The 22,305-nt window shown below is 46.7% G+C and overlaps 2 protein-coding genes across 19 annotated transcripts in view; one reads left to right on the top strand and one right to left on the bottom strand.

Annotated features, from left to right (window-relative positions):
• caska (calcium/calmodulin-dependent serine protein kinase a) overlaps nucleotides 1-15,492 on the top strand; it is a 191,640-nt gene extending 176,148 nt beyond the window's left edge. For 6 of the 18 annotated variants that reach the window (XM_031587031.2, XM_031587072.2, XM_031587025.2 and 3 more), the window contains 10 exons: nucleotides 848-883; nucleotides 2,758-2,802; nucleotides 3,773-3,969; nucleotides 4,610-4,725; nucleotides 11,218-11,298; nucleotides 11,445-11,525; nucleotides 11,809-12,011; nucleotides 12,408-12,491; nucleotides 12,799-12,852; nucleotides 13,566-15,492. In XM_031587031.2, coding sequence (XP_031442891.1) covers nucleotides 848-883; nucleotides 2,758-2,802; nucleotides 3,773-3,969; nucleotides 4,610-4,725; nucleotides 11,218-11,298; nucleotides 11,445-11,525; nucleotides 11,809-12,011; nucleotides 12,408-12,491; nucleotides 12,799-12,852; nucleotides 13,566-13,742 — 1,074 coding nt within the window. In that variant the 3' untranslated portion in view covers nucleotides 13,743-15,492. Of the gene's footprint in view, nucleotides 1-847; nucleotides 884-2,757; nucleotides 2,803-3,772; nucleotides 3,970-4,609; nucleotides 4,726-11,217; nucleotides 11,299-11,444; nucleotides 11,526-11,808; nucleotides 12,012-12,407; nucleotides 12,492-12,798; nucleotides 12,853-12,989; nucleotides 13,017-13,565 lie in introns of all 18 variants that reach the window. The other 12 variants (XM_031587104.2, XM_031587094.2, XM_012834013.3 and 9 more) reach the window with 7 other exon arrangements.
• A 1,367-nt stretch (nucleotides 15,493-16,859) lies between these two features.
• nyx (nyctalopin) lies at nucleotides 16,860-22,130 on the bottom strand. Its single transcript, XM_031587144.2, has 3 exons — nucleotides 21,853-22,130; nucleotides 21,391-21,457; nucleotides 16,860-20,156 (listed from the first exon to the last, which is right to left on the bottom strand). The coding sequence occupies exons 2-3, from the start codon at nucleotides 21,410-21,412 to the stop codon at nucleotides 18,754-18,756; spliced, it is 1,425 nt and encodes a 474-aa protein (XP_031443004.1). The 5' UTR covers nucleotides 21,413-21,457; nucleotides 21,853-22,130; the 3' UTR covers nucleotides 16,860-18,753.
• Between the last annotated feature and the right edge of the window lie 175 nt (nucleotides 22,131-22,305).

The following is a 22,305-nucleotide window of genomic DNA, read 5'->3' as shown; positions in this document are numbered from 1 at the left end:
ACCCAAGCAGGAAATTCATATACTTTCTTTTTTTTAAGGCACTTATCTCTTGCAGTCTTACACAATAGTGAACAACATCTTGCGTAACAGGCGCAGATAAGCCTACACACACACACATACGCACACACACACACACACACACACGCACGCACACACACTCTGACACCCACACCTCAAACCCTACAGCTTGCCTTGTGTGCAGCATGCCTGATCAGTGATAAAGCTGTATAGCACCATTTGCACCTCCCAGTCCAAAGCGACTGTGCATGAGGGGAGGTCCTGCGCTGATGTGGCCCAGCAGTCTGGTACCTCCAGAGACCCCCACCACCCCCACCCTCCTCTTGGGGGCCCCTCTACGTGGGACGAGAGAAACCGTGGCCCCCTGGCTTCAGAGTGTTGATGTGCTGTGGTGGTAGTAACAATGGCTGGCAGGTGCCTCTGCTTGCTCTCTGCTTCCTTCCTGCTGCTCTCTCTTTTTGTTTTTATTTTTTTTATTTTTTTTTTAACACTGAGACTCAACCTTCTCACTCCAACATCTCTTTCATCTTAACACTGCTCAGTGTTACGACACTCTCAGCCAGTCATACTCCCCCCCTCCCTTCCCAACCCCTGCCAGGTGTTTTTCTGTTCAGCGATTTAAGTGATTTCTTTTTTGAAAAGTCTATGTTCATTTCTGCTTTTGTTTTTTTTGGTTTGGTGTTCTTCTGTTATGGGTGTTTGTACTGTATGTCATTGTGTTGGTTGTGTGCCCTTAGCTTTAACCCCCTGCCTACCCCTCCCACCCTCCTCCCCCTCCCTTGTCCCGGGGAGTTAATGTCTCTCACACTACTGGCCTTTACTTTTGCAGGACCTGCCGTCAACCATCCAGGCCAAAGGACGCCAGGTGAATAACAACCTCATTCTCACATTACCCCCCGCCCCCTCCTCCCCTCCTTTAACTTCATAGAGCGCTATGTAGCCGCACATATCTCAACCATTCAGCACTCATGTGTGTGTGTGGGGTTTTCTGTGTGTGTGTGTGAGAGAGAGAGAGAGAGAGAGAATTTGTAGTTTTTGCAAAATTTCCGGTATGTGTATGTCTCCATTTGTACGTGTGTGTGTCTATATAAATACATATCAATGTTTGTGTGTGTATATGTATGTATATATATATATATATATATGTGTGTGTGTGTGTGAGAGAGAGAGAGAGAGAGGTTGTATTAAGTGTATTTATTTGTGTGTGTGAGTGCGTGTGTGTGCAACCAAGCACATGTGGAGTCTATTTAACTCCTTCCATCGACACATACTTTCTACTAACTCTTAACATCAGTTAACTCCTAACTGATTTCCCTTCATTAAGAATGCTGTGGATGAGTTCTGAGGACAGATGGCGCACCAGACACTGCACAGACCTTTCCCCCTCCAAACCACACCTATCTACATCTCAAATCAAAACCCCTTCAGGCCCTTTAACTGCACCGTCAATAAATCAACCTGCTTTGTTCAGTTTGTCATCCACAAACCAGTGGGTTTCTGCCACACGCTGTATTGGGCCCATTTTAGTCGTCCTCTGATACAATCAGATAGGTGCCAGTCTGTCCTCAATGCCATCTCCAGCTTTGCTTAACGAATGGAACAAGAGCCTCAAAGTCACCAATAATAGTTTATCTGCAACTATTCCTTGATCCCGTCCAATCCCCTCCACCCCCCCCCCCCACACACACACACCTTCCCCCCTCCCCTTCCCCAGTGTGGGGTCCAGAGTGATGTGTGGCCCCCACTTTGATCTCATGCTTCACCTCTAACATGTCCCCCCTCGTGTGTCAGAAGAAATATGTGCACTTGGCATCAGCCAGAGAAAAGCCTCGAAAGCTGTTTAACGCAAAAAAAAAAGCGTCAAAAAAACGTCTTGTTTAGCACGGCAGTGGGGTTGAGGGGGTTGGGAGTTTCGAGGAGCAGGAGAGGGTCAATGGTAACGATCGTGTCATGTACTCCCACCCCCTAAAAAAAAAAAAAAAAACAAGTCAAGGAACGACTCTTCACCTCACACACCTGTCATTACAGTGTCTGTGAATCCCATTGTGTGGGTGATTTAGTTTATGTATATTTTTAGTCTCTCAGGACTACCATTAGATGCCATCCATTTCCGAAGGAATGCTCCTTGTACATGACTTGGCGTTCCAGCTGCAGTCAGCCATGTTATGTTTAGCTTTTTCTTAGTCAACCTGCCTTTAGCATCAAGTGTCATAGAGGCATTTCTGCCAGTTATTAACTGTAGCTTCCTTCTTTACATGCAAAGAGCATTCCTTTGGGGACACATAACAGTAGTCCATTTTCTAGCAGGCATGCTTTAGGACTACTATGCAACTGGAAGATTAAATCTGGTTGGCGAGTTACCAGCAGAGGGCGATATTGCCCACTTCTGTCCCACTTGGCTTCAGTCCAGTCCCTGGTTGCCATTACATCACCGCAAAGGCAAACCATAGCATAACAAAAGACATCGCCCGCACACCGAGACCACATCCAACAGAGATCCGGCTTCGACACACACACTCTACGTGTTTGACACCGGCATCCATCATCGTGTTTGTCTGTTCAGCCCAGTCCCCCCCCTGCGCATCTCTGGCCGTCACCGTAGAAGTAGCGCTTCGTAGTGTCTCTCTCACCATCCACCGCCCATTCACCGCCACTGTGGTTCCCCCCACCCTGTGCCCCATGCAAAGCCAGAACCCGTACACTTTTACTGCATGATGTTATGCTGCTTTCAAATCCTAGATCGACAGACCCCCTGCAATCAAGGAAAATAAAATGTCCGTCAAGGTAAGGCTAACACAGCGCGGAAAAACTGCGCTCCCACGAGAGATGATGTTGATGATGAAACTGATCCCTGGTTTCCCCCCCGTGACACTGTCTTCTGTTAATCACATCTGTTTCTCCCTCATGCAAAAAAACATACATGCCAAAGAAGGCTCTGAGTAAGGCATGATTGCTTAGCAGCGCCACCATCAGGTGTACCCCGTACCCCCCACCCTCTGAACAGGCCCTGGGCCACCATTAGGGGCCGAGCTGTGTTCCCAGCGAACGCTTTAGAAGCTGATTTTGTTTTTATCGCTCCCTCGAGCCACACACCACTCCCCCCCCCCCCAACATTGGCCACACACACACACACACACACACACACACACACACACACACACACACACACACACACACCCTCTCTAACATGGCAAGGGTACTGCAGGACACCCCACACGCTGCAGTTTTACAGTGTGTGTGTGTGTGTGTGTGTGTGTGTGTGTGTGTATTGGCTCCCAATGCGGCGTGTCTCGATTTAGCTTCATGTACCAGACGTCCGTCTGCCAACAGTCTTGCCACCTCATGCCTCACACTGTCACTGTCTCTTGTCCTCACTCTCACACACAGACACACGTGTGTGCAAACTCTATTACACACACACACACACACACACACACACACACACACACTCTGTATCTGCTCCTTTTGCCAAGCATGCTTGGTCATCAACTGTGTCATCAATGTATCAATAAAGTAGATTCTCTGCTTTATTCAAGGGAGCCCCATGTTTTTTGTCTGTTTACAACTTTTATTTAATTTTACTCCTCTCTCAATTCTTTCCTGTCACTCTCTCTCTCTCTCCTGTCACTCTCTCTCTCTCTCTCTCTCTCTCTCTTCTGTCCTGCTCTCTCATTCTGTGGTCTCTGTCTGACTTCTGCCTTTCCTGTGACTTGAGCGTCCCCCCCCTCTCTAACCAGCCACGCTCTCCCCCCAGATCTACGTGCGGGCGCAGTTCGAGTACGACCCATCCAAGGATGAGCTCATCCCCTGCAAGGAAGCAGGCATCCGCTTCCGCGTGGGCGACATCATCCAGATCATCAGCAAGGACGACCACAACTGGTGGCAAGGCCGCCTGGAGAACACCAAAAACGGCACGGCCGGCCTCATCCCCTCGCCCGAGCTGCAGGAGTGGTGAGTTGGCAAACACAGAGAGGGCCGGCATCAACCAGGGGGCCAGGCTGTAGCTCAGGCGGGGTGGGGCGGGGGGGGGGTTGGGCTTGTCCCCAAATGACCAGAGGGATCCACTTCTTGTTCTACTTGTTTTGGGAACAAAAAGAGCAAGCCCACTTCATAAGCAGACCTCAAATGTATGACCAATAGAGCAACAGTATGCAAAAGAGATGCACCCTTTTGAAACACAGCAAATGGACAAAATGAACAAAGATTAGAACCTAGTTCTGGAATTGGACTTCCTGACGCTGTCCTGGCGGCGTTCTGGTGATTGGTATTTTATCTGCAGTAAATGGAGACAATGGATAGTGTTTGACATTCAGTGGTCTAAGAATGGGATCACTTGAGATGATGTTATTACAGTCAGCTAAGCAAAAACTATTTATTATGCCTATTATTCTCTGGCTGAAGTTTTCAAGACCATCTGCTAAGTTCAGTGCGTGGCTCCAGCAAACGGTATAATAACCAGTGAACTATGAATGTCCGTTATTCATGCTTAGGGTTATACTGGGCTAATGTATTCTCCACGAAAATGGAAGAGCATGACTCATAGCTTTTGTTTCTTATCTTCCTTGTTCTTTTCCATGACCGTGTCTCCCAGGCGAGTGGCTTGTATAGCCATGGAGAAGACCAAGCAGGAGCAGCAGGCCAGCTGTACCTGGTTTGGCAAGAAGAAGAAGCAGTACAAGGACAAGTACTTAGCAAAGCACAACGCAGGTAAGACAGCCAGCCAACACTCCCAGGACCTCCTCAACTCCCCAGTCCTCCCCGCTCTCCCTACCTCCCGTCCCTCCGTCCAGCTGGACCAGCAGGAGGCCGCGGTTAGCGCCGGGTGTGTGGAGTCAGCTGAGGCCAGGGGCGGGGCGTGGCCTCAGCTAGTGCTCTCTCTCTCTCTCTCTCACACACACACACACACACACACACACACACACACACACACACACACACACTCACACTCCGCAGGAAGATTTCACACGTCGGAAGGACCTGCAGGCTAACGAGTGTGAGGAGGCGAGGGGCCAACAACAGGGCCAACGCCCCCGCTAGCATACTCACTACACTCTGAACCTCAACTTGGGCCCGCTAGCATACTCACTACACTCTGAACCTCAACTTGGGCCCGCTAGCATACTCAAAAGATATAGTAGACACAGTTACTGCAATATGGCACACAATGCTCAAGTACTACTAGACAGAAGGTAAAAAGCTGATTTACAGGTTTACGGCCAGAATGTTTCCAAGGCCTTTTAAAGGTCTCCTCATAACAGAGGAGTTGGGAGTAGCTGGTATCTAAAGAATTTATCATCAGAGAGTGCTTAAGCTGGGGCTCTTCAGCTCTTAGTGTTCCTGATGGTATCTTTTTTCTTAGACTGCACAGTGAAGTTGGAACCGTATATGTGATATGCAATTATTATTACCGACTGCTGACACACCTCCAGGGAATCTAGGGAAAGTCTGGTGGCGGCCGACGTGTAAATATTATTTACACATAATTGACAAGATGTTCTGAGCTCTGCCATTTTAGTGCCACTGCTGACACCTAACTCTCAGGGCTCCCTAACTCTGCGCTAATTAGGGTTTAGCAGGTGTAGCCTCCCCCTGAATGCTAAGCATGCTAATGGAACATATGCTACACAATAGCCAACAGCTGAGGGTTAGCATAGCTGGGAGGCCATTTGTTAGCAGGAGGGAGGAGAGGGGTTGGGGAAGGCCAGGTAACAGAGCCCTGCAGTCTGGGTCTCGTATGACACAGGGACCTGACTGCAGCATTTCCACAAATATGGGGGGGAATGCACATACGATCTACTGCCCTCCACCACACAACCCATCCACATGCACACATGATCTAATGCCCTCCACCACACAACCCATCCACACATCTATCGCTCCTCACCGCGGCAGAAGCACAGGAGCCTGAAACACGAGCAGAGCAGGGTGGGGTGTTTTGCCTCTCGGTGGCACGGACTGGTGCGGTGCAATGCAGCGACACCTGAGCCCTTGCCACGCTGCACCACGCCGGGCTGTCACTGAGAGCTGGGTTTTCTGCACGGATCAGGAAGTGTGCCGCAGCGATTAACGCCAGACCACCAGACCCACACCCCTCTAAATCCCCCCAGCTCTTAATTGCCCCCTCCAGCTGTCCCACTTGCCGTAACCTTTAACACCGGTCACCACTCACTCACTCACTCAGCCTAGACCAGGCGACAGGCAGGGGCCCCGGTGAATGCTGCTCGGCTCACCGCACCAGTGACTACTCTCACCAGTCGAGAGCAGTGAGTGTGTTAAAGTGCCTTAAGTCAATTACATACCGTTGCTCTCAGTTCACCGCGCCGCTAAGGTGAAAATGCCAAACACCAAAAACTCACAGTCGAGCTTTACCTAGTCGTCACTAAACCACTCAGTACCTTTCCTCAATGTCTTACCACTTGGGAAATGAGAGCAGTAGAGGCAGTGGATTGACCTTTTGAGACCAACTTAATCTTTGTTTACTGTCATGTAATGTCACTCTCAAATGCCATTCATTTGGGCACACTGGCAGGTGTTATGCCAAGGGTGTTTTTTGTCTGTGGTTTGAAGTGGGCCAAGTTTATGGTGCTTTGGCTGAGCTCTTTATTAAATACCTGTGAGAGGCGTAGAGGGTTAGGCTACTGTCAAAGTGTGGCCGCCTGACAAGTGTTAAAGCTCTCCAGGCTTTTATTACTCCATTTATTACTTTGAAGTAGTCAAAGGCATTCGGCCATTTTGTGAATCATGATTTCATGTCCTTAGGAAAGTGATTCAAAAGCCTTAACAATGGATCTGTGCCATTTAGTCTGTGATGTTATTGAATTAGTGATGACGTAACTGCAGCTCCAGAAGTAGGTTAAATAAAACTGTTGAATTATAATCACATTTATTACAAGCACACCCTGATGGCATCCGCTTGCCCAGTTCTGCAGCCAATGTCATATTAATTTGATCAATCTGATGTTGGTGTGATTTAGCTGTGGGGTCAGGCCTCACTCAACCTAGATATGTCTGTGGCTGCCTGTGATGACCTGGCAACTTCCAGTGCCTGTTCTGTGCCCTGCACACACAGGGCAGGCAGGCAGGCAGACAGACACATACAGACACACACACACTACACAGAGCTATGCATGCACACGAACAAGTGCTTACACACACACACACACACAGGGAAGGGCAATTAATCTGTGACAAGGTCTGCCCCTCTGCCAAGCAGGCAGTGCAGTGCAGATCAGCAGTAATCCGGCCTGAGCCGAGCCTTGTGGCCCACATTGCTGTATCTGATTAGAGGAGAGATGGAAGAGAGAAGGGGGTGAAAGAGAAAGAGAAAAAAGGGAGAGAGAAAAAAGGGAATGGTTGGGAGATAAAATGGGAGAAAGGGAGGAGAGGGGGAGAAAACAGCACTGTTTTTTGTTGTTTACTGATAATACCGGGGAAAATTCCCCCTTTTGTAATTTAATCGGCAAAAGATGTTAGCACATGTCCACTACATCTGCAGAGGAGATTTTTGGAGTCAAATTAAGGACCAGCACATCTGTGGCCTGGCGGGGTGCACTGAGAGAGCTCGAGGGAGGGAGGGAGGGAGGGAGGGGTAGCTAGAGGCTGACCGCCTGCTGGAGTCTCTTTCTCTCTGGGAAGCCTCCTTACTTGAGGCCCATGCTCCAGCAGATATCTCCAGCAGAGCTTAGGCCCAGTGTGGCAAGTGTACAGTATGATGATAGAGATGCTTATGTCCCTGTCCACAACACAGTCACTACTTCTTATCTAATCTTCCATTCTGACCATACCATACCAGGCAAATGGACTGATGGCACGGTGAAGTTATAGATCAGAGTTTAATCTCCTCGATCCTTTCTTAGTTAGTGCTGGTTTTGAAGCATTACACCGCAACCCTTTGAGCTAGAATGGCTCAGTTTTTTCTTTTATATCAGTGACAGCCTTCAGTCCAACTACATTTCCCATGCTGCATCGACCTTAGGGGAATTTTCATAAACGATATTGTACAGGACTTTTGTGTATTTTCTAAAGTACCTCTCAGACATGGCCGAAGGCAAGATGTGTGGATCAATGTGGATGGTTCGTGCAAAAGACCAGACTCAGATCCATACATTGAATATGGAAATGCTTTTAGTTTTCGTATTATGTGTCATAGTCATGGGTTTTGGTCCCTACCTAGTCATAATTATCTACACGAACAAAAACAACGAAAGAAGAAAACCCCCATAGTCGATGAAACAATACCTACCAGTGTCAATCTGTCATTGAGACCCAGTGTTTGTTGTGTTTTGGATTTATGTATTTTTAATTTATTTATTTTCTTTTGTTTGTTCTAATGATGTCCTTGCAGCTTTGCTTCAGTGCTTGGTTTGGTTGTTTGTTGGTTTGGTGTTCTGACTAATTGTGTGCTGAATTGTTTTCTCTCTGTGTTGAAATGATGTATTGTTACTGACCAACATGTCAATGATCCTTCCCCCCCCCCTGTCCATTTTTCATGCTGTCTCCCTCCTAACGGCCTCTCTGCATGTAAGTAACACGGAGCCACAGCGCCAACGCAACCTTTGGCTCTCTGCTTCTCCTCTTTAATCTCTAATGTGCAACTAATGATAACCCACCCCAATGTGTTGTTTTTATGTTAATGGGTTTTATTGGATTTATTTATGTTTTTATGTATTTATTTATTTATTCGTGTTTTTGTTTATTTACTTATTCATGTCCCCCCTGGTTTTGTTTTGGTTGTGGTGGAATCGCAACGTAAAACAAAATGAAACTGAAACTGTTTCAGTGTGTGTGTGTGTGTGTTTTTGTGTGATAGAGGTTTAGCTTTTCAGTTGTCATCATTCATTAGTTTTGCATTGCGTTGTTTTTTTTTTTTTAGACAAATCTTTAGACAACAGACCATCCTTTCCTAATGCTCCTGAATGTCGTGTTTGGAAATAGAAGCGTGCCCGAAGGGTTTAAGTTACTCACACGCATTTTCTTTATGGTCCATCAAAGCATCTCTCCCACCGTGATACATACTCAGGATTTGTCTTTTAAAGGAGGTACCTGTCGTACAGGGCAGAGACAGACAGACAGACAATGAGAGCCAGTGTTAGTTTCTGCACGTCTGCTGTGGGTTGAGTTACACGTCGTAGTCACACTGATCTCAGGCTCACATTTCACACCCAAGCCAGCGCTCCACTCACATCAAGTGCTCTATCAGCACCACACACACACACACACACACACACACACACACACACACACACACACACACACACACACACACACACCCCTCTGGGGACACGGCACATGTACAGTACAGTACTGTCCCCTCACATGTCCTTCACACACACACACACACACACACACAGAGAGAGAGTGTAGTGTGTAAGACAGAGTAGACCTGCTTTTTCTTTTCTCTTCTTGTTAGGCATTTCTGTTTTCTCCTCCCGTCTTGCTTTCACTCGTTCTCTCTCTATATTTATTTGTCATTTGTCATCTTTATTTTCTTCCTCATAAGTCTGTCGTAAAAATCTAGTGCTCCTCCTTACTGCTCTGTCATCTGTGTGTGTGTGTGTCCCCCGGCTAGCACTCCTCTGTCCAGAGCCATGAGTTCCCCATCCCCCCAACCCCCGACCCCCCCTTACGCCCCTGCTCTCATCTGTCCGTCCACCTGTGTTCTGCGCCGGGTCGTGTCGTGTTCAGTGCTGGTGCTGGTGCTGGTGTCAGTGCCAGAGGAAGTCAGGAAGTGTTGTTCTTCCCCTGAGCTGGACAGGCTGACAAAGAACAGAGCAGAGCAGAGCAGAGCAGACTCAGGTCCACACAGCATCACACACTCCCCTTGGTGCTGCTCTACGCCAGAGCCTGTGTGTGTGTGTTTGTGTGTGTGTTTATCACAGGGAGAGACAGTGTGTGTGTGTATTAGAATAAAAGAGGGAGAGACTAAGGTTGTGAGACATTTTCCTGTTTGTGTGTGTCTGTGCTCTTTACAATGCACTGGACACCTGCTAGTTTATGCATGCTTGTTCATGTGTGTGTGTTTATCACAAAGGGAAAGAGAGAGAACAAGTGAGTGTTTGTGTGCTTGCGTGCGTGTGTGTGTGTGTGTGTGTGTGTGTGTGTGTGTGTGTGCGTGCCTGGGTGGGTGCATGTGTGTGTGATTAAGAACAGGGGAAGAGAGATTAAAGTTGTGATGCGTGTGTGTGTGTGTGTGTGTGTGTGTGTGTGTCTGCACAGAGGTGGATGAAACCCTCCCTGCTGCAAGTGTGGCTGTAATGTCACCTGACTGCAGAGACAGGGCACACAACCTCTCTGCTCTGTCAGCTCAGCCGGCTAGCGTTACATAACCAGAGGGTAGCCACAGGTCGACCACACCGCACTGAACACTCCCCCCTCCTCCTCTCTCCTCCTCCTCCTGTCCCTGCTCCAGAGAACATATCAAATAAAAGCATCAGGGTCTATAGGTCACATTTTTGCCAACTACTAGTCAGCCCAGCCACCTGGTTAGATCATTTAGATGCCTTCTTTTCAGGTATTCTGTGGCTGGGTATTAATTTGCACTGAATCAAAAATAAAGCCGGCATTGCATATCAATCAGTCAGTCTTATGAGCAGTTATGAGCAGGTCGACTCAGAGTTGGCCCAGCATTACGAAAGCACATGTTGCACAGTCTGGAAAACGTCAACAATAGAATAGACCAGCGTTGCTGTGGTGCTGCTCCCCACACCGTAGCATTGTTGTCAAGGGCAACTCTAGCCAGCGCTGATAGTGACTATTCATGCACGTAGCACCAATGCCAGCTCCAGAATACTGCATTGTTTTTCAGACTTGTTTTCTCTCAGAAGTTGCAGTTGATGTGTGAGGCTCCATCAGTCAGCAGCACCCTTCACCTGCCCCAGCCCATACACCATCTCACATACTCTTACAGAGCAGAGAACTCAGACATTTGATTTGGTTCCTTATGAAGTGTTTGACCATTTTACAAAAGACAGGGCAGTAACCCTGAAGCCAGTGTTTTTCATCGACCACACCCACAGAGTCATCTCCTTCTCCACGTAGTTCACAGTTGTCACGTCATGCATTACCGGCGAGGTGTTTGCACTGTGTTCCATGGTGTGGGGGGGGGGGGGGTTGACGGGGAGCTCCCCCTGAACAGAGGGACTGACATAGGGGGATAAGTCTGTGGCACCAGCTGATCGACTCTCTTTCCTCCCACTACAGTATTTGATCAACTAGACCTCGTCACGTATGAAGAGGTGGTCAAGCTGCCCGCCTTCAAGAGGAAAACGCTAGTGTTGTTAGGTGGGTTACGCTCCGGCAGGAAACCTTGGACCTAGATGCTGACTTGTTTTTTTGTTTACAAATTTAAACAAAATATGTGTTATTTTGTCGGAGAAGTGTAATGTTTGATGTTTGATGTTTGTTTCTCTTTGGCATGGTGACCTTAGGAGCCCACGGCGTCGGCAGACGACACATTAAAAACACGCTCATCACCAAACACCCTGACAGATTCGCCTACCCCATTCCACGTAAGATGTTCCACTTATACTTTTCAACAAAGGAACTAGTGTAACATACTGTCTTTCTGTGTTTATATACCTGTGTACATCAGATTATAAATCATGTCATTCATCTTTAAAACAAAAAAAAAACTGAACGTAGTGTATCATTTCTATAGTAGTATAGTATGTGTATGTATGTGTATACATATATATATGTTATGAATAAGGACCATGAAAAGGTTCCCATAGTGTTGGTGTGTGTGTGTGGTTATTTTTCTGAATGTATATTTTCCTCTTTCACCCTGAACAGACACAACCAGACCTCCAAAGAAGGACGAGGAGAATGGTAAGAACTACTACTTTGTATCGCACGACCAAATGATGCAGGACATCTCCAACAACGAGTACCTGGAGTACGGCAGTCACGAGGACGCCATGTACGGCACGCGTCTGGAGACCATACGCAAGATCCATGAGCAGACCCACATCGCCATCCTGGACGTGGAGCCCCAGGTGAGTCACGAGGAGACACGATGAGTCACTCCTGCTCACACTGTGATTGGTGTCATTTGTGGAGTTGATTTCTCTCTGAGGCATACTAGGAGGTCTGAAAGTCAGTCAGTCACCTCTCAGTGACCTCTAAGTCACCATGGCAATGTTCTGATATACATCCATTAGCGGCGCCATTGGATACCAGGTGAACTAGGATTAATGGGAATTTCTGTCCACAAATCACAATCTGTCTATGTTCAAGTTTTAAATGTAGATGCCTGAAAACGGTATGCTGGCGATGTTACAGTGAAGCGACGTGTGTGTGTGTGTGGTACGGTTTAGTGTAAGGTTTGTAATGCATTGTGCAAGGCAGCTGTAAATACGTAGTAAACCCTTGATGACTCTCTCCTCGCCTAGGCCCTGAAGGTCTTACGTACAGCGGAGTTTGCTCCCTACGTGGTCTTCATCGCTGCCCCAACCATCACACCCGGCATGAATGAGGTAAGAATGCATGCACACACACACACACACACACACAGACACAATATTTACCCACTAACCTGACCTAACAGCTTACTTTCTTTCACTCTTCCTTCCTTGTGGTACTCTTGAACTGGCTGTGTGAACTCTTCATTCCTGTATCAAACTTCTTAGATTTAACTATACATTTTACTGCAATGTAATAGCTAGCTGACCCAGTTGAAGGGTGTGTTCTTTCCTGATCTTTGTTTTTCCTCACTGTAATGCTGTTAGTCATGCCACGTTGGTTAAAAGCTCTGCTCACACTCTGCTGTTGTCTGCTGGCTAGGAGAACCTAACCACTGTCGGATCCAGCCCAGGATATCATTTAGACTCGCCCCAGGTCCTCCTGTTTCCAGACTTTGTTTGTGCATGCTGCATGTTTGAGTTTGGCCTGTCTTTCTTTCTTTTCATTCCTTTGTTTTTTCTTCATCTTTCATTGTTTGTTTTTTTCTGTCCGCCGCCTCGTTTGCACATTAGCTTCCCAGGTGGTGCAGGAAGCTGCCTGTAAGTATGACAGGAAGTCACAGGTCCTGGATCAGACTCATCGAAGTCTGAGCTTTTCTTTACAGGGGCCAGAAGTCTGGTTCCCAAAACAGTATTTGCGTTCTTGTTAGTAGCCCTTTTTAGTGAATGTGTTAGTGTGTGTTGTAGTGTGTGTGTTCTATCTTTAAAATTCCTCTCCCTGTGGTTGACCTAGTCTCCCTCTGAGTCCTCTGTAGGATTACTGCTGTTCTTGTAGTCAAGAGCGGGATGATACTCAGTTATAGAGCAGAATAGAATCTTTATTTCTCTACGGCTATCCCCCATATCTGCTAGTCCCTTGTTAGCTCCTTTCTATTATCCCAAGATGCTTAGCAAAAAAATAGCCAGTGTGGTCAGAGAGGCAACTTGTATTATTTCTGTGCAGGCCCATTTCACCTCAGTTCACTTGTCCCGTTTTTATCCATCCATCTGTAACTCTCCACACACACACACCCACACACCCACACACACACACACACACACACACACAGTACTTATTCTCATCATCTCTTCCCCTCTCCCCCCCCATAGGACGAGTCGTTGCAGCGGCTGCAGAAGGAGTCAGAGATCCTGCAGAAGACGTACGCGCACTACTTCGACCTGACCATCATCAACAATGAGATCGACGAGACCATCAGACACCTGGAGGAAGCCATCGACCTGGTGTCCACCACCGCCCAATGGGTGCCCGTCTCCTGGGTCTACTAGAGCACATAGACACACACACACACACAGACGCCTACACGCACACACACAGACACGCACACACACACACAGATACACACACAGATGTCCCCTAGTGACCTAATCTATCCCTCAGCCCTAAGTCCAAGTGACCCCCTCTCTGTCCCCCCCTTCTTTGCAATGCATCTCTTCAAATCTTCATCATTCCCTGGAGAAAAACAAAAAGAGAAATGTACCTCTGATGCTCAGACAACCTCAATGTACATGACCTGCAGTCAGTCTCGGCCCCCTTACAGACTACCTAGACGTAGTGTTGTATTTACAAAAAGAGATGGAAGAAAAAGAAAAAAAAACATAAAAATTGAATTAAATATTGTCATGTCCTTATAGCTAGGAGGCAACATTTTGTAGACTTTTATTTTAAAGAGACAGTATCTAATCCCCCCTACCCCTGCCCATGTTCATGTCGCAAGTCATCATGGTAGTGGTGCAGTGTAGTGTTTTTGTTTTTACTTTGCAAATCAAGTAAGGTTTTGCCCATCTGTGACCCAGACGTGGCTGGTTCGAGCACTACTCTGTAAATCTGAGGAAAAGCACACAGACGAACCACAGCGCCATCGTCTCCCACGCCATTGCAGCCTCTACTTCTGATCCATTTCGAGAGGCTTCCCTCCATTTTTAGCCTTGCGTAGCACACTGCGTTTGTGATCGATTCCCAAATGATCTCTTCTGCCTTATGGTGCACTATCAAACACACACTCACACACACACACACACACACACACACACACACACACACACACACACACACACACACACACACACACTCTCTCTCTCTCTCTCTCACACTCAACAACGGTACAAGCTCCCACTGTGTGTCTGCAGCAGTTGTGCGCTCCCCCAAGATACTGTCTCTCTAAATGAATACATAAATGTGTTAGAGATTTGAATGAGGTCTTCTGCATGTGAACATTCGCAAAAAGCTTCCATGCTCTCTCTCTTTCTCTCTGACTATCTCTCTCTCTCTCTCTGACTATCTCTCTCTCTCTCTGTCTCTCTCTCTCTCTCTCTCTCTTTCTCTCTCTTTCTCTCTCAGTGTTAGCTGTCCATCTGCTGTCAGTCAGAGCAGAAAACATTCCATTCGTCTGACTTAAAAAAGAAAAACTCAAATCAAGGGAAGCCGGACAAGTGACGAAAAGAAGAAAAATAAAAAATAAAAAAACAAAAGCAAGAGTGAAAGGTGGAAAAAAAACGAATAAAAATCATTCAAAAAAAAGATGACAAGAAAATGACACCTATGCACATCCCATGCATTTCGGGGCGACTTTCTGAACCGAATGATTTTTATCAACCATGTAGTGAGATGTGTTTGTAAATTGTCTCAATTTGATTTATTGTAGGGTACATAAGGGGGATTAAAAAATAATACTAACTCTATTCCAGATTTGCCATTTCAGTGAGGAAAACCAGTTGTTGTCTGAGAGTATTATTGTTCTAATTAAGTTGAAATCAAAGGAAAATAATGCTGATTTTTATTCTCTGTGTCATTGTTTCAAAAAAAGAGGTGCACAACGTTTTGCAAAAAAAAAAGACAAAGTGAATTAAGTTGCAAAACACAAGAAAATAAAAAAGTGGTTTGTGCATCCGAATAATAACCATGTATATGACAAACTGTTTACTTTCAAACTGCCCTGTGTAAATTCCTCTGCTGATGACATAGCAGTTCTTCAGTATGAACAGTTTTTTAAATATATTTCCTTTTATGTGTTGAAAACCTGGTCCCTGAATGGTGTCTTTCTGTGTCTCCTGGTCCTTGATTATTCTTCAGCTGGCTTAGTTTGTTTTTCAGGGTCTGGTATGAAAGCCCTTTTGGCTGAAGCTCGCAGTAGGAGCTGGCAGAGGCATTCTGAATGGAAACCCTTCTACCTCTCCTCTATCTTTTCTGCACTCTCTCTCTCTGTTTTTCCACTGCAGCTGTGCTAGGTCATATCCTGATCAAGTGTCTGAGCCTAAGTACTCTGTCTGCAGTACTGTATGTGTGTATGTGTGTGTGTGTGTGCTCAAGACTGTGTCCGCAACTTGCATGACTAATCAGCAAGTGTGTTTGAAAGTGTGGGTGTAGGTGACTCTCTCCTCCGTCTGTCTTTGCCCTGGCACCATCATTAGGCACAGAGCTGCCCAGTAAACTCCCAACCCTGACAGGGTCCGTCGGGGGCGGACATGACAGGTCAGGTCACGTCAGACAGGGAGAAAGGCTGGAGGATCACCCCAACCCAGCTCCATAGCCTGAGCCCACAGAGCAGTGAAAGTCCAGGCAGGCTAATAAAAACCCAGACCCGTCATGCATTTGGTTGTACTAATAAAATGTCTGCCTACACCAGAGTGAGTCATTGAAAATAAAGGTGCTGGTTGAATGACTGAACTGGATGATGGCGCTCCACCCCCTGGTTTAGTTGGCTCATGTAGAATCTGCTGACTCGGTGTCAACACTGATTAGTAAAACCAGGTGGGTGAGACAGGATACTCAGCCTGGTATAAACCACTTCTTGATGGTGTTATCATTCCTCTTGATGATAATCACATGACGCAAGTCCAGTGAATACAGAAAGCCCAGTGCAAACTGAACTGGGAGTCAGGAGACGTGGTGAGGCTTCAAGACACTAGCAAAGGAGTGGGATTACTTTCTGATCTGGGATCACACCACTTCTGGAAAAAATGGCATCTTAAAGCCATGTCTTTTTCAGTTATAAATCTCGGAAAAACTGGTTTCTTGTAGATTTTGTCAACAGCTAATAATCTCACTAAGAACTTAATGTAAACCAATAATCCCCTTTCAGCAGACAAAAACAAAGTCACTTCCTCCAAGCCCCTTCCCAGGTGAACACATTGATGTAAAGCAGTGAGAAACTCATCCCACATCTTCAGAGGTTTAGATCACACCTTTGTGTCTGAGTGTGCTCACCACCAGTGCACCATATGAGAAGGGCCGCTCAGCATGGGCATTGAGGTAGCAGTCCCAGAGAATCCAGGCACGAGCTGAGACCACACGTTCATACTTATAAGGATTATTAACACACGCAAGGATCAGAGAGGCTGTCTGTGGGTAGGGGTTATAAAGGAGGTGGACACTTGTCCTTGAAATCTTTTTTAAGTGAGAGTTTTATTCACAAACAAGAACGGTGAATGATTTCACAACTTTGCAGTTAGTGTAGTAGTTTCTGCTAGTCCTATCTTCTTGTGACATCACCAGATCTTTTTTCACATACATTTCTGAAATACCTGGCCATGAGCATTGCTGTGACACACCAAGTTCGAACCTGTTCAGTCACCCCGCAGTGACGCACAAATGTCTGCGTTCTTCTCACTAGGTGAAGACGTTACGCAAGGCCATAGCAAAGAGAAGTGTCGTCATTTTGCAGTGCTCCGTAAGAGCACAGCATAGCAGTAACTTAATCTAGGCAATGGACAAAATTCACGCCTAGTTACATAAATTAAGAAATAGGACTCCGTGATGCAACTCTCCCCTCAATATGTCTAGCTGTTTTGTAGAGAATAAAGAAGCAAAAATCACCAAATATAATTAAGAGCAAGCGTGAGTCCGATGTACTCAGAAAGACGATATTTATTCAGATGGATGGTATACAGATTCAATTAGTCTACATCTCTCAGAGTTCAGAACTTTAGTCATCTTACACCACAAACCTGGGGGTCAGTCTCTGTGCCGCATAGAAATACTTAATCAATCTCATAAATCAATGTCATCCATATGCTTAGTAAACAAAATAACATCGCAGAGTTGCCAAGACGGAATAAAACCGTCTCAGGAGAAGACCACTGTCAGTTTACAGGTGAGATGAAACATTGTGTGACAAGTGACATGTCAAGTGTTGGACCAAATCTCTTGCAAATGAGTGCTAACGAACAAATATGAGCCCGTATGCCAAATACATGTTGCTCTGCATTTTAATTTAACCGGATAGCCTATAGAAATCATTTTTCATAAATTGTTATTGGCAATGGAATAAGATCAAGCAGATGTGTTGGAACATGCACAATTCGGAATGTTTTTCCCGACAGCATAATTTCTCATACACGTGAGCAGAGCCACAGGTTAAAGTAATCTGTTAATTTAAAAACAGAACGAAGAACACCATCGCAGACCTGATGTGCACAAATACAACACTATACGGATGTTTTCTTAAGGTCCATGTGTCTGGAGAGCGCTTGGAAAAGACGCATGTCTGCGCGGCCGAAGAATGACCTCACTGCCACATAATACGGTGCCTGAATGCGAGCAAAGATGCCATAAGCAGAAGAAAAAATGCAAAGATAAACCCATTCCATTTGCGTACGATATGGAGGAGCTTACTTGGCCCGCGCTGATAAGCCCGGCGCTAGGGCGAGAGATTAAAGCGTTCATTAAAAGCTAGAGCATCTAAAATTCACTGAATGAATACTAGCAAAAAGCAAGCGCGTCATACCATCTGTTAAAGTGATGCTGCGCCACAGCTAGCGCTATCTACCATATATAAATCTTCACCTTGGTGTAAACGATGGAATGTTATGCAAGTGAAAGCGTTTAGAGTGTGTGTGTGTGTGTGTGTGTTAAACATTAATTTAATACTCTGCAAATCCCGTCATTTCGGTATTAGACGATTTGGGAGCAAAATGAAGTGCTGTTCTCTGGCTAGTAAGGCCGTTTCCACTCGCCACAAAAAAAAAAATAATACTTGTAAGTGGTATGCCCTGTATTGTTTCACACTTAATCTGCACTGGTAAAGTAAAACGATAGCTTGTTTGTTTTACATGAAGCCATGCATCAGTCTCATAATTCTGTCCATCCCTGAAGCCAAAAGTAGTCCAGAACTCTATCACATGAGAATATTCTTTCTTTCCCCTACTGTAGCAACTTAAAATCAGCCTTTCCAGGAAAGCAGGATTTTAGTTGACAGCCCAGTCTCTGAATCCAACCCTTTCATCCTAGTGCCATAGAAAACTGGATTCCTCACTCTCTCAAAACACTTTGCCAAACTTTTCACAGCCTGTTAATATGCTGAGAGAATACCACCGAGGCGTCTGGCTGGCCGAAGTGCAGGCAAGCGAACAGTAACAGCAGTAGCCATTGGCTGGAGCAGAAGAGGCGTGTTCCGGCTGACACCTGGCTCTCGGCCAGATCCGTTCCGTTGCGGAGGCTCTCGGATGAGTTGGTGGCCTCTTCCTTCAGTTCCTGCTGGAGCAGCTTGGAGATGAGGCTGTTGAGCCTGTTCTCAGTGGTGGGGAACTCGGGCGCGGCCGTGGTCAGGTTGAGCTCCACCGGATCCACGCAGGTGCCGTTGAGGCGGGCGTACACCACCTCGCTGAGGTCCAGGCTGGCCACGGAGGACGGGCTGGCGCAGGGGATGTCCCTCACCAGCTTGTAGTTCTCCATCCACTCCTTGAGCCACTCCAGGTTGCAGTCGCACTCCCAAGGGTTGCGGAAGAGGTACAGGTGGGCAACGAAGTAGATGGGCTGGAAAGTGGGGAAGGGCAGGACGGTGAGGTTGTTGCTGTTGAGGTGCAGCGTGATGAGGCTGGTGAGGTTTTCGAACGCGCCTTCCTCGATGTACAGCAGCCGGTTTCGGTCCAAGTACAGCACTTCCAGCTCCACCAGATCCCCAAACCAGGTCTTGGAGACGTTGGTGAGAAAGTTTCCGCCGAGGTTGAGCATCTTGAGGGAGGAGATGCCCTTGAAGATGTACTGCGGAAGGTCAGACAGCAGGTTGTCGTTCAGGAAAAAGTTCTCAAGTTTGCGCAGATCCTGGAAAGAGTTGTCGTGGATGACGTTGATGCGGTTCTCCTGCAAGTTCAGGTACTTCAGACTGGTGAGGCCCAGCAGAGAGTTGTAGGCCACCGCTTCGATCCTGTTCCGCTCCAGGTAAACATGAGTCAGGTTCTCCATGTCCCGGAGGGGCCCCGGAACGCGCCGGAACATGTTCTGGAAGCAGAAGAGCTCGCGGAGGTCCACCTGCTCCAAGAAGATCCGGTCGGGCATGCTGAAGAGGTTGCAGTTGGACAGGTCCAGCCGCACCAGGCGCTTCAGCGAGGTGAAGGTGCGCGTGTGCAGGTAGCGGATGTACTCGTTGTTGGCCATCCGGAGATCGACCAGGTTGGGCAGGCCCTTGAAGGCCCCCGGGGTGATGAAGGAGATGTTGTTATGGTCGAGCGAGAGGGAGCGCAGCGAGGGCAGCGTGCCGAAGGCGCGCTCGGCCAGGAACTTGAGGCTGTTCTTGTCCAGGTTGATGGCGGAGGCCTCGCAGGGGAACTCCTTGGGCAGGTCGACCATGGCCCGGTGGTCACACAGGACGCTGCAGCTCTTCTCCTCCGTGCACGTGCAGCGAGGCGGGCAGGAGCGGGTGCACGCCCACAGGGCCAGCACGTGGGGCCGGAGCAGGAAGGACACTGTTGGGGTTGAGAAGAGAGGGAGAAAGAGTTCACCGATTAAGAAAACTATGGGCTTTCCTGAATACACTGAAGCATCATGTCGTTTGATCATGTCATTGATCTAGCCAATACTTGCTAACACCAAGAAATCTTATATCAGTGTCAGTGGCCATAACATCAGTGGTAGCCTGTTGACATGTGCGATTAAACTGAACGAAATGTTATCCAATCCCTTGGTCAGTAGGCAGTTGATTGTAATGCTGTCTCTGTGTTTTTACTTGTTTTTACAAGGCAGAGAACCTTTATTTTTAAATGTATAAATAAGGGATCATGTCCAATTTGAATTTTCAAGATTGAATCACAACCATAATTTTACAAAAGGATTGTTCTTCAAAATATGTTCTTGTAAAACCAGCCACCCATTGGTCTCTGTGAAACATCAAGTGAAAGTTTTAAAACCGTTTGCAGTAACAATTAAAAAAAGCAATGTGACGCATCCAGAGGATCAATTATTGTAATCACACTGGCATCAGCGTTCATTTTGCAGATGAGTTTGCCCTCGTCCCCAGCCTGTGAAAGCAGATTAAAAATGACTGTGTGGGAACACAACTGGAAGGCAGTAGGAGTGATTTAATGTGCAAGGCACGGGGGGCACTGTGGAGCAAGCAGTAGCCCCGACCATATACGGGCTTGAATGCCCACGGGGGCACAGGTCCGAATCCGGCCCGCTGTCATTTCCCAATCCCAATCCAACTCCCCACCTCTTCTCTCCATCTCATTTCCTGTCCAAACCTTCACTGTCCTATCGATTAAAAGGCAAAAAAGCCAAAAAACATATCTTTAAATAAATTTAAATAATGTGCAAGTCACATGGACCCTACAGGTTACGTGTGAGGGACTCCCCTCCTCCTGCTCATTGCTGCCATTTCTCTTGTGATAGTGACTAAGAAAGGCCAGACTAAAGATTACCCATAACCAGTTGCTATTGTGAGATGTGTATTTTGTGGTGTTTTAATACAGAAAGCTGGCATGTAACAGCACATCTTCAATATGATCGGTCATCTCACACTACCCCATATGCACTGCACTGAATTAAGAGAATGCATTCATACAAACAGGCTTAAATTACTCTTTATCTGCTCAAAAAAGTTTGTGAGAAATAAAGGTGGATGTACGCTTATGATGTGAAGACTCCAGTTTTACTTATCAAGCCATTACCAAGTCCACCAAGTCATAAAAAATCACCACTTACCGCCTATCACTATTAGAAGCATCACTGGTCTGTGGCACCTGTGGCATGTCAGGTGTCCAGGAGAGATCTGAAATGGTCCATAAATTCAAGGGTAATATAATTACATCGAAATATATGAATGAGGCAAGTAATTACAAAGTAATCCTAAATAAACCGGACCAACTTTCAGAACAAAAATGTAGTAAATGACTGGATGTGAAATAGCAGCAAAAAAAAAAAAAAAAAAAAACACTATAATACTGAGATCCCAAAGGGATACAGTAAGAAATTATTTGTCATACTACTCTCCATTGCCCTTGAGACACATGCACCATGACAGGAGGGCAAGTTGTCTTCATAAAAATAAATGAATAAAAAAAATTATAAATATAATAAAAGTACCATGTTGATGTTAAAAGGGCTCTTTATTCCAAAATCTATGCCAGAGAAGACTTAGAAAGGCTGAAGTAAAGGCAGTCTCACCTGATCAGGTCCAGCTCCTCCACCCGTAGATGCCCGCTAGCGATGGAGTGTCCATGGGCTCGCCCAGGCTGCTGGGCAGTCCGCTCCGCACTCTTTCCACTGCATGACTGGGCGGATTTAGAGGGCTCTGCCCCTCTAAAAGGGTATGTGTGTGTGTGTGATCAGATATATGTGTGCGGTGTGTTCTTCCACAAACAGTACCCACCAACATCACCCCTCCCTCCAACCCCACAGCCAACTCAACCGTGCATACACACACACACACACACACACACACACACACACAACACACACACCCAAAAGCCATCACTTAATGGCAGACAAATCCCCGAGATGGGCCTGGGATTACTGATGCGTGAAGCGAGGCTCCAGGATCAAGTAGAGCAACAGCAGCACTTGCAGCAGGCCTCTCAGTAACCAAAGAGACACGTCCAGATTATAACTGCTCATATT

This window comes from Clupea harengus, chromosome 2 (genome assembly GCF_900700415.2).
Source record: "Clupea harengus chromosome 2, Ch_v2.0.2, whole genome shotgun sequence".
In the NCBI taxonomy this organism is placed as follows: Eukaryota; Metazoa; Chordata; class Actinopteri; order Clupeiformes; family Clupeidae; genus Clupea; species Clupea harengus.
Note: the sequence above shows the minus strand (reverse complement) of the source record. Positions and strands in the feature narration are given on the sequence as shown.